The sequence below is a fragment of the Centropristis striata genome, chromosome 19 (genome assembly GCF_030273125.1).
Source record: "Centropristis striata isolate RG_2023a ecotype Rhode Island chromosome 19, C.striata_1.0, whole genome shotgun sequence".
NCBI classification, from domain to species: Eukaryota; Metazoa; Chordata; class Actinopteri; order Perciformes; family Serranidae; genus Centropristis; species Centropristis striata.
In genome coordinates, this window is record NC_081535.1 from 12,476,479 (window position 1) to 12,488,694 (window position 12,216).

Below are 12,216 nucleotides of genomic sequence, written 5' to 3' on the forward strand. Positions count from 1 at the left end.
TGGTTAATTTGTTGATCAGCTGGAACTGGTTAGCAGCTCACAAAGCCCCCTCTCATTAAAAAATACATTTGTGCCAGGTCATAGACAGCAGGCTTGCATCCAAAACAAACAAGATGGATTTTCCAGCTGTTTCAAAGTAATTTAAGAGTTTAAAAGCTCAACATCCTCAGTCATAAAACGGAGAAATCTCCAAATGGTGAGTCCAAATTCAAAACCCGATTAAAGGCTGAAGAATTCTGTATCCTTTAAAAACAGGTGGACCAAATATGGCTGGAATCTCAAAGGTAAAAGCACAGCAAAGACTGCTGATGGTAACTCCTCTCACCAGCAGAGAGAGACTGACTGGGGAGACCTCCCTCTCCTCACACACACACACACACACACTTCTGGTTCACATTATAGACACAGGGTCGTTAACAGGAAACTCCTGGAATTTTCTGGGACTTCAAAGCATTTTCTTCAACAAAAAAAAATCTTTCTTTTTCCCTGTTTCTCTCTCTCTCTCTCTGTCTCTCTCTCTCTCTGCGTCTCTCTCTCTTCTCTCTATGTGCATGTGTGTGGTGCTGCTTTGTCCCACAGATGACTGGTTTGGTGTCCATTATCGACTGGAAAACAATCACTCACATGCAAAAACATTTTTCTACAACATTATTAGGAGTGAGGGAAACTGCCTCCCTGTGTCTTTAATCAGGAGACTATACCTGCTTCGCGGGTGCTGCTTTGAGGCTGATCCTGACCGGGGACAATCTCCCTGCAAGGATCAAATTACTTGCATTATTACACCTGGTTATGATTGATTGAATTTGACAGTTTTTTTTGTTTTAACATCTGTCACTTTCCATCAAAGACTGGCACTGACTATTGCAGGCTGCCTCACACATGTAGGTACATGTACAAAAAAGTGTTGACAGAAAGTGGGAGTAAAAGTGAGAGATTAGAGTGAGAACAGTTGCAGCTTAAAGCCATTTGTTCTACTGGAGTTAACGCTTTCAAATGAAGGAAAGTGGTCGTGACCGTAAATAACCCAGACAGGCTAAAAGACGATGCAGTCTAGAAAAGTTCACAGAAGTTCAGAGTTGAAGCAAATGGGCCAACAGGCGAGTTAACCCTAAAGTAGTTATCCCTCCCACTACAGTATTATGAAAGCTCCACCAACTCAAATCTTAACCCAATTAAACCAAAGCTTGGATCTATCAATCAATGCACAAACAACTACAAATTCCCTCCAAGATTATACCTTTTAACAGCTGCTATTAGACCAGAACGCTCCACAAACCTGTAACATGTACAGCCTTTTAGTAAGTAATCTATTAAACTCGCAAATGTCCCAAAGGCTGGGCTTGTTAACCTGATGCTGCCGGCTGGTTTGTTACACAGAATCATCTGTGAAACTTTGGAAACTGTTTGGAAAAGGGCAGGTGATTGGCAGGTGATTGTTTAAACCATCTGTCTATCACCGTCACACACCGTCCACGCTAAAAACCATCCAGAAGAAGAGCAAAGCTTTCAGTGTTCTCTGCTCTTCTTTTAAGGAAGAATATCTTAAATAACTAAAAATACTGAAGCATTTACCCTCACCACTTTAGGTTAGGTTGTTGTTTTGAACCTTGTGGTGTTGTCAGACACAGCTGCCAGTAGCTCTAGACAGGACGCTGATTGGTCCAACAACTGGTTGTGCAGACACAAACGCATCACTTGAAGCCTGACAAGAGAGATTTATGTGATACTGTGATTTTCATGTGATCTGGCAATATGAGAATTCAGCTGTTGTGCAAGGTAAGGGCTTTCTGAGTCTGCAAAAGATGAAATGTAATATTATAATAGTGCAAAATAAAAATTAGCATACACAAATAATGTACCATATTTCTATCACATATAAAGGTGACACAGTATGCTCATCTTCAGGTTCATACTTGTATTTCAGGTTTCTACTAGAACATGTTTATGTGCTTTAGTGTTTCATATTGTCTGTCTCAATATATCTGTATTCACCATCTGTCTGGAAAGCTTCAGTTCAGCACCTGTCTCCTTAAGACCCACCTCTGGACATTCATGGGGCGTTCTTCAAATGACTTCTGTAACTAAGGTAACAATCGAGGCACCTCAGATCACAAATGTGAAGCAAAAAAAAAAGAAAGAATAAGTTTACAGCAAGACAGAGATAAGTCCTGATTATATTTAAAAGGGATTGGATTGATTGTTTACTGCTTTTTGATGTAAAACCGCATCAGTCTCCATAAGTCAAAATTTTGAGGAACTTTGATGAACAAAAATTCAACATTGAATCGTCAATCATCATTATTTGACAGTTGTAAGGGTCTTCATTCTCTCCTTGATTTTCAAAACAACAGAAAACACAGATGCCTCATGTGAGATAAGAGTCTTTGGATTAAAAGATGGATATGTGTGATAAACATATGCATCTATAAAACAGAGGTAGGTACAGCGACAGGTAGTGTTACACATTTTGAAATGACTGAAAACAGTGTGGTGTTACATTTAGTAATACTCTTCCACCTGCTCCCTGACCTCAAAATTACACAAGTTGGTTAAATTTGTAGTTCAAAATTTCACTGAAGAAGAGGAAGGAATGAAGAGAGAATGTAGAAAACAAAGAAAACCGAAGACGTTCAAGCAAAGCCAATGCAATTAGAAGAGCTGTCTTTAGGGTGAAACGCTGAAATGAAAACCAGGCGTAGCAACAATGCATTCCACTCTGAGCCTGGTAAAGAGAACCAGATGATCCGTATGTGTGTGAGAGAGAGTATATATACTGTACTGTATACAGTGCATATATATCATACAGTGAGTGAAGGACGTCAGTGCAGCGTGAATAGATATGTTGAAGATGAGATAAACAAAGAGGTTGTTGCTCCTGTTCCTTGTCATAGTGTCAACACAGGTTCTGTCTTAGTGCTTGTTTTCCATTAGTGTCCATGTGTCTCCACCAGCAGAGAAACACAGATGTGATTTATCCATGACAAGCACATCAGCACTGGAGATTTAAGTCATATCAAGAAACCTGCTGCCCCAAAAAGCTAAAACCTCAATGGTAATTCTACTTTATCAATGATTGTGGAATCAGTGTATTCTATTTTTTGTTATTTTTAGGTGCAATGAAACTAAGGAAAAGTATTCATGACATACTAAAAAAATGGTTTAAAAAAAGCATCCCTTCAGGGGAGAAATGTGGTCTTGCAGCACATGTTGGAGCAACTGTGTAGTGTGAAAGGAGGTGAGGGCTGCAGGGGCCAACCTATTTATACAGTCTATGGGGCCAACCAAAGTTCAACCAGGGGGGAATCCTGGATAATGGGCAGTTTATAGTTTTGTTTTAATCCTCTGCCTTCTTTTAATTAAGCAATGTGAAACAGTAGATCATATTGTCCAATTCTTAGGACATAATATCAATATTTATGGATATGTGTTTTTATTTAATGGTGTCTTTTTTTATTGTAAAGCAGGTTTAGGTGCTATATAAAAATGCTCAATCCAAAAAGTTCCAAGCTGTAAGGACTTCTCTAAGGTTGAGATGTCACAGCTATGTACTTTGCTAAATATAAACATATAGGCAGAAAGTGTTGGGTGCAATCATGGTGCAGAGACATTAAGAGTGCAGATGCAGAATACCTAATATTGACCAATTAGAGCAGACTGGGCTTGTTTGAGAAGAAGGCTTAAAGAGGGGCATATTCAGACAGACCCTATAAGGTATAGTGTGTGTGTTTTTAAAAAAAAAACATTAAAGCCGTTCCAATAAAAAACAAAAGTATGAACCTGAAAATGCACGTAATATGTTACGTCATATATGAAAGTATCAATTTAGATATACTAGCCCTACATCTGTTGTGACATGATGCTTTAGATTACACATAGTTTGATTCAAAGCCCCCTTTCCAGTGACCTCACACCATCATCCAAATGACTAAATATTTCAAAACAATCACTGGATCTCCTACAGTGGTGTAAGATTATCTGCACCACACAGTCTCAAAATGAGGGCCAGGTGTTCAAAAGGAAGGCAGGGTAGTGATGCTGTGCAATATAAAGATCTAGACTTTTTTTCATATAGTATAAAGGACCTAACGGCAGGTAACAATAATATTCTAATAGAACTGGACATACCACTGTACACAAAAAGGATCACATCACTTTTTCATTATAACAGAAAATGACACCTATTTAAAAAGAAAAAGCACACTCATGATGGAAATGTGCTTTACTAATATTAATTATTCGGTGAACAAAATACTTACAATAAATGTAACATTGTCTTATGCAACTGTTACTGTACCTACATCAAAATATACAGAAATGAAGTGTCCATAAACAAGCGTTTAAGCATAAATAGAAAGAGAGGGAGCTATGGTGGATAGAAAGTGATACAAGAGCGCCTCTTCGTGGATTAATATGAAGTTGCATTTTTAGTAAGTTTTGGGACGCCATTTCTGATATCGTATAATGCACGATTATGCGCTTATACGGGATTTCTTTTTTCATTGCACATGTGTTTGCATGCTTTATATATCTAGAGATGCTAGATATCATTTATGCTTTTAATAAATAGTTTAAAACATGAGTGCAAACCATGGCTTAACCAACCACGTTATGGATGAAAATATACACATTATGAACATTAATGTGTGTTAATTGATATAACGGTACTGTTACTGTAACATTCAACATGCACAATGTGTAGCGTGTGTCTTTGTCATGCCTCATCAGTGACAGCAGCACATCAGGAATTAATCGGATATCCTCTGATGCATCCACTCATATGATCCAATAATATTCCTATGTCTGCCTCGGCTCTCAGCAGACATCTTCCGGGTCGTCAAAGAGTTCGCCTGTGCTGCACAGAGCCAGGACTATTTGCAAAGGTCAGTCGAGTTGTGTGCCGCTAACCTTCCCCACTTTCACTTTTCACTGTGCATTTCTTCCCAGTTCGCTTTGTGCGCGGGTACAGGGCTTTTTGAGTCATTCATCGCCTTCATGCACGACACAGATGTGTATTAGCTGCCAGCTAAAGCGCGAGCTAGCCCTTGTTAGCTTTAGACCCCGGCTGGATTTGGCAGACAAAAAGAAAGAAGTGGCAGGACGCAGCCGGCTGCAGAATAATCACATGTTTATGTTTGTGACTCATAGAGAAACCGCATAGACACTGAGCACCAATAACACATTAAATCCACTTAATAGAAGCTGCTGATTTAAACGATATATTGGTTGTTTATTAGGTCATACATGTTAAAGATGCCGTTAGCTTGATGTTTATGAGAGCCGTTCAAGTCTGGAAGGAGTTTACACATTTAACACAAAGCAACATGTTATATGAGGCCGTGTTCGTCCTCAAGCTATGTGTTTTTATGAGCTAGCGTTGTACTGTTTGCAAAAATGTTAGCTGAATCTCTGTATGACTCATTTTTAAGACTGCGATACTTTTTGATGACGTGGGAGTTTCAGTTCTTCTGACGTGAATTAAGGATCCTGAACACAACACACCCAGGCTGTAATGTCAAAAATCAATAGCGTTAATCCTGACTGCCCTGCAAATAAGAGTACTTTTGCTTTAAAATTGTGTCTTTTAAACAGTTTATTATATTACTGGCACAATGCTCATATAATTTGTGAAAAAAAACCCCAAATGTTTCCAGTGTAAATTTTGCTGTTAAAAAAAACATCATTTTCATTCATTTTATGTTGATGGTAAATTGAATGTATTTGGGTGTTGGATGTTGAGTGTGCAACACAAGTATTTTTAGTTGTAACCTTGGACTAACTTTCACTCTTTTCTGAAATGACTGACATGACACAAATGACAACGTTCTTCAAAGAATTAAACAAACCTTTCAGACTAGATCTACAGCATGCTTTTAATGATCATGCTTGGCACTGAAACATATAGATGCATTGATATATATTGATCTTTTCACTAAACAAGTCTACCAAATAGGTCAGTTCTGCCACTAAAGGACCCATTAGTGGTGTAAGTGGGACAAAGTTGAGTCACATAGTTTTTACGATGACCATAAGATTTTATTGGGTCTTTGTGCTAATTTGTTGGTATCAATTGCCATCTGATGCTGCAACTGACAATATATATAGATAACTTTTTTTTTGACCGATTGATTATGGCCGGCTAGTCAGTTCAAGTCAAGTCTAGTCAAACAGAAAGGTGTGTGTTTTTGACCTTTTACCTAAAATGGTCTCTTTACTCAGTGCACTCAAATATATTGCCAGTCTATTCTAGTTTAAGCCCTGCTAAACCAGCCATGTTATCCCAGTCAACCCCCGCTTCATTATCTCCTTTAAACAAACATGTGGTCCCTCATGTTGTTTCTAGCCTCAGTCATTCAATAGGCTGCAATTTAAAGAAGCGGCTTTAGTTGTCTGTGATTTTGTTCATGTGTTAACTACACATTTTTTTTAATCTTGTGACATAAATATACATATGCCTGTATGGGAGCAAATACTTAAGACAGTTGATAATGTTCCTTTATGTGACCTTTTGCAAAAACACATGCATACATTGTATATTCATGGGAACAGGGTTGGGCATATGTCTGTTTAACTCTTAAATGACATGTTTTTCAAATGTGAGAGTTTGTGCAGTTGAATTGAAAGTTGCTAATGATGGAAAGAGATATTGACACTTAAAGATATTTCCCTCTCTCTTTCTCACACTTTCATCCTCCTGTCTTACCTCTTTACCCATAACCCCCCTCCCCTCTCTATCTACTGGTGCCCTTATCTCTCAACTGTCTCTCTCTCAGGCGGTGCTGCCTGTCCTGTTGAGCTCCTCCTGGTGTGTGAGTGTCGGGTGTGTGTGTGTGCACCATGGCGAGCCTCCTTCGTGTTGTGGCGGCAAGCTGCTCGGCCCCTGTGTTCAGCGGCGTTTCATATGCAAAGCTGCAGAGCAGCAGTTCTATCAAATCTACATGCCTTCGCTTTTTCAGGACCAATCAAGCTCTCGGACGATGTGCCAGTCCAGGTAAGACACTTTGTACACATACTTTTGGCATGGGCATTAGTTATCTTTTACAGAAAGCATGATGTCACATTAGTGCAAATAAGTCAGTAAACAACATTAGTTAAAGGCAACACAGTGTTACACACCGACAGAAGGTCAATATCAACATTGATCTTATATGTACAACATGCATAGAAACAGTAGAGGTTGTGATGGTATGTTTAAATATTTTCCAGCCATCTTTGAGCAAATCAAAAATTTAAAATCAAATCTGCTGATAATGTGCCAAGTCTTGGACATTTGATTTTTTTTGGCAGCATGTCTGCATTGGTTGGAAGCTGTAAACTAATGAGATTTGCATCAGCTACTAGCTTCTACAGCTGCTGTATATGAGTGGTCAGTATAATTCTGGGAATTGGAAATTAAATTAAATGTTCTTCTTTGACTGCTCACCTGGATGAAAGTTACCACTTAAGACCTGTTATTGTTCAGAATTAGCATGTTTCATGACTCCTTTATATTTCAAGTGTCACTTTATGTGCTCCGTGTTCAACTGTGCAAGCTGAGAGCAAAAGCTGCAAAGGGAACTGGAAAGGAAAAATCTGCAACTGTGTTGATCAGAAAATAATTATTAATCCTATTTTAAAATGAAAAGTGCCAACACTCTCCAATTCCAGCTTCTCAATTGTTATGATTTACTCATTTCCTGATTTATATGATTGTAAAATTAATATATCTTCTCTATTGGACAAGGTAAGCAATTTAATTATTGATTATTAGAATATGCGTTTGTTGTAGCCCTAATTGCCTCCCCGGTTGACATGATTTTCCATGGTTACTCAAAGTCAATAAAGACATCAATACATTGAAAAAGCAGCAATGTAGTGGATGTGTGACCAGTTACATAACCACATTTCCTGTGATGTAGCTCCTTTTTTATAGCCACACTTAACACCAGCAGAGGTGAATGGCACAGACCTGTCTGTATATAAAGTTATGTTCATCTCAAAGTAAATTAAATTAAATCAAATAAAGATGGTTTCATTCGTGGATACCAGGAACAGTTGTTGAGGTTGAGATCCACGTTTTACTACTGATAGCAACATGAAAGCAACACCACCTGCAGCCTGTCTGTGAATTCTCATGTACTTGTGTATCAGGTGCAACATTGCAGGTGGCAACATACTCATTATATAAACACTGACAGAGGTTAGACTTTCTGCTATATGGAACAGCGGACAGACAAGTATGCGTATTCAGACTGTTGTCCTTTGTTGGCCTTGGCAGCTGGTGAACCAGATCTGTCATTGTGATATAAACGTTCTGTAGAGTAGAGCATTGCCCATTCATTCTTTTTTTTTTGCCTGCTAGTTTCTGATTCATTCTAATGATTATGAAGTAGGTAACCCCCTGTTTAGGCAAAGTAATGATGAATAAATGCAGACAGAGCACATACTTGAACCTCATACAGAACCTTTTTTATAGTCTGTTTTAGAGGTCAGTGTTGCTACCTGCATTTGCATTCAGTCCCAAGGTCACATTTGGGACACTGCAGCCCTTGGGCAGTCCCAGCTGGCTGCAGGTGCCTCATGTCTGCATGTGCTGGCTTCAACATTGAGCCGGTGTCTCTGTGTATGTGTAGGTGGGTGTTTAAGGGGTGCATGTGACCTGGTTCATGCTGACATTCCTGCAGTTCAGCCAGCGCCAGTAACAGCTGGCAGCGACTATTCTGGACACACAAGTATCAGCTTACAGGCTTGTAGAGAAGGGAAACACACCACGCCTACTTCATATAGATGTGCTTTTTCTTTGACCTCTAGGGAGCCTATAGACATACATTATAGACTTAGGCAGAGTGTTAATTTGTGAACGATGAAGTGGACAAAGTGACACTGTGATTTATGAACTTGGACGTGCAGGAGATTGTTGTTTGTCAGACTCTAGTGTAAATTGTCCTTCTTGGTGAGCAGATAATGCCTACCGAGGTCTGTTTTCATATTGTGTCAAGGGAGGGTTTAAATAGACAGGACGTACAATGGGGTGTCTCAGACAGAGGATGAATAGAAGTACAGGATGCACACTATGAAAAAATATTGTTTTTGTTGTTGTTCACGCTTTAATTAATCTAGAAGTTTACAGATTGTTATACAAGAGTACAAGAATCTAACCCAAGATAATGCTTGGTTGCTGCTAGTATTTTGAGGGTTATGGTGGTGTATCCGCTGGTGTCTACACAATTTGAGCTTAATCTGAAATGCAGTTTTGTAATATGATCACAGGGCAGTGTACCCAGGTCTCTGACTCTAATCACTTCAGGTGATTGCTACCTGAGTACTGACATTGTTGGCACAAACAAAAGGGACAAACACTCCTGGTTTAAAGAAATGCAATCATCAAATAGTTGCCGATCACACTAAAACAAAAGTTACTAGAGGACGGGTCACCACAGCAGGGTGTTTATGTATAGACAAGGAGAAAGAGGGAAAGAGCTGCAGTGGAATTTTCCATAGGAGCAACATGTGACCTGCCTGTTGCTTGGACACTGGACCTGAGTAAGAATACTAAAAAAGACACAGAATGAACTGGCTGAAAAAGTTTGGTGTCTTTGTCATCGTATCTCTACTGTACCTTGCACTTGACTCTGTTTCATTAATTTAGTTCTGGGTGCCCACCTTGAGGTGTGGTGATTGTATTGATCCTCTGTGCTGCCTGATTGAGGATGTATGTATGTGAAGCCTCAAATTTTTAGGGTATGCATCTTCTTTGCAGCACATACATATTTCAAGCATTGTCTGCTGTCATGGCTACATATGAGTTTGGACAGACATGGATGTACAATGCAGCTAATTCAAGTTTTTGCTGTTAATTTTGGTCTTGGGGCTTAAAAGGAAAGCAGTGTGAGGTGTTTAGTTGAACATTAGTCAGGACTTTAATATCTTAATAACTACAGGATAGATTGATATAACATTTTCATGGGTCATTCATGGTCACACAGAGGTCAAATCTCAATCATTTTGGGGATCTCCTGAATTTTTCTTCTTGTGCTAATAACAGATCATTATCAACTATTCAGTAATGTATATCCATATCTACCTGGTGAATTGGGACAACATTTGTTAGACACAGACATCATTTTTGGTGAAATATCACTTTGGTTCATGGTCAAATACCTGCAAAACTAAAGACATTACTATCAAACCCAGACAGCTATAAAGGCAAATGTTTGCATGCTAACACGCTAAACTAAGTAGAGCCTCAAATAACCACTAACATGGCTTTAGATTCTGACTGTTGCTGACCTTGTCTGTCTGCATGCAAAGGCCATAGCACATATCAGACATTATTTATGGTAAACACAGTTTTAACTCTGCTCATGCTCCATTTTCTGAAGGGATTGTCCTTGAAGCTGCAGATGTATCTGCCTGTATTTTCCTCTGTGCTCTGTGATGATTGTAGTAGAACATTTCTCAAATTATTGTGTGTGCCCTAAATCATGTGCTCAGATTTTTGAAAGAGAAAGGGCTGAAAGAGGTGCAATGATTCATTCAGTCAACGAAATGACAGTGTTTTTCTGTTGTTTGTGAATCTTTCTGCTCTTTTGTAATTTTATGAATAAATATGTATATGTGTTGTTTCTCCTTGTCTCTGCAGGTATCCCTTACAAACAACTCACAGTCGGCGTACCCAAAGAAATCTTCCAGAATGAGCGTCGCGTGGCGCTTTCTCCCGCTGGCGTCCAGGCACTCATCAAGCAGGGCTTTAACGTTGTCGTGGAGTCTGGAGCTGGAGAGCCTTCCAAGTTCCCTGATGAACAATACACCCAGGCTGGAGCAACAATTAAAGACACGAAAGATGTCTTGGCGTCAGATGTGCTGGTTAAGGTAGGATTTTAGTGGCAGGTGGAGGGGGAATGAGGGGCGGGGTGTTTAATAGTACACCAATAACCAGAGAGAGCGAGGAGGAGGTAAATATAGTAAGGTTAGTGGATTTAATGCAGATAGATTATTGCATAGTCCGCCTATTTTTAAGTCTAAATAGGACATCCTGTCACACTCAAACTCTCTCCCTAGGTTGAAAAGATTTGATTTAGGGTTCTGCCTTTTATCTGTACAGATTTATTTATTTCCTGCCAATATTCCTCCTGTCCTGATCTGATTCTACCATAGACTGTATAAAATATGGACATATTCTTCAGAGAGGTCATGTCCAGCTTTCTGAAGAGTCAAAATGAATTAACATGGGTATTTCTGTCTGAATCTTCCTAACTCCTCTCTCATCCAAAAATGAGCAAAGAGGTGGAGTGTGGTAGGAGCTGTGCTGAATAAAGCCTAGTTGCTGAAACATGCCATGTGTGACAGTGCAGACAAGCCCTTAATTATGCGAAACTTTAAGCCATAATATATTAGAAACTGGTGAGTTATACATAAAATTAACCCCTCGAAGAGTTGTCATGAACAGAGAAATTGGCTTTGAAGAAACTGTTTTTTCCCAGGCTGTAAACATGTTTATTTCTGCTGTAGAGTTGGTCATTTAGTCATTCCAGGAACTGTAGTTTTTGGCACTTCCACTTTAGCTTCACTTTTCAGCTTATTAGACTTATTAGACTTTACTGTCATTCAGTTATACATAAAACATTGAACCAAATTCCGTTGCATTGGCTCACAGTGATTGTACTCTGGAATGTCAGATAAATAAAACACAATAGACATAACACATATAAAAATGAGTTTGCAGTGCAGTGTAGTGCAAAAAGGAAACTGTTTTGAAATCTGGATGTTCTGCTCCTGATGCTTCAGAAAAAAACTTATAAAGAACTTATATCTTTCCTTCCAGGTCCGTGCTCCCGTTTTCAACCCTGACCTGGGTGTCCATGAGGTGGAGATGATGAAGGATGCGGCCACCATACTCAGCTTCATCTACCCGGCTCAGAACCCCGAGCTGATGGACATGCTGTCCCAGAAGAAGGCCACCGTCCTGGCCATGGACCAGGTGCCCCGAGTCACCATCGCACAGGGTTACGATGCACTGAGCTCCATGGCAAACATTGCAGGGTAAGCACACAGGGACTTCAAGGGAGGTCGTGTCCCCATGAATTACTTACTGAAGGGATTTTACCGTCTAACTTTAAGAGGCAGGCAATCTACTTAGCAATGATACTGTAATTGCATATATATATATATATATATATCTTAACCATGAACAAAGTAAGAGAGATACCGCACTTCCATGTACAGGTGTATCTCAATACA

The 12,216-nt window shown here is 39.4% G+C and overlaps 1 protein-coding gene across 1 annotated transcript in view; it reads left to right on the forward strand.

Moving 5' to 3' along the window:
* Positions 1–4,721: 4,721 nt before the first annotated feature.
* Positions 4,722–12,216, forward strand: part of nnt (nicotinamide nucleotide transhydrogenase) — a 36,293-nt gene continuing 28,798 nt past the window's right edge. Inside the window, exons 1-4 of the mRNA XM_059357811.1 lie at positions 4,722–4,880; positions 6,771–6,988; positions 10,619–10,848; positions 11,801–12,018. Coding sequence (XP_059213794.1) covers positions 6,835–6,988; positions 10,619–10,848; positions 11,801–12,018 — 602 coding nt within the window. The 5' untranslated portion in view covers positions 4,722–4,880; positions 6,771–6,834. The remainder of the gene's footprint in view (positions 4,881–6,770; positions 6,989–10,618; positions 10,849–11,800; positions 12,019–12,216) is intronic.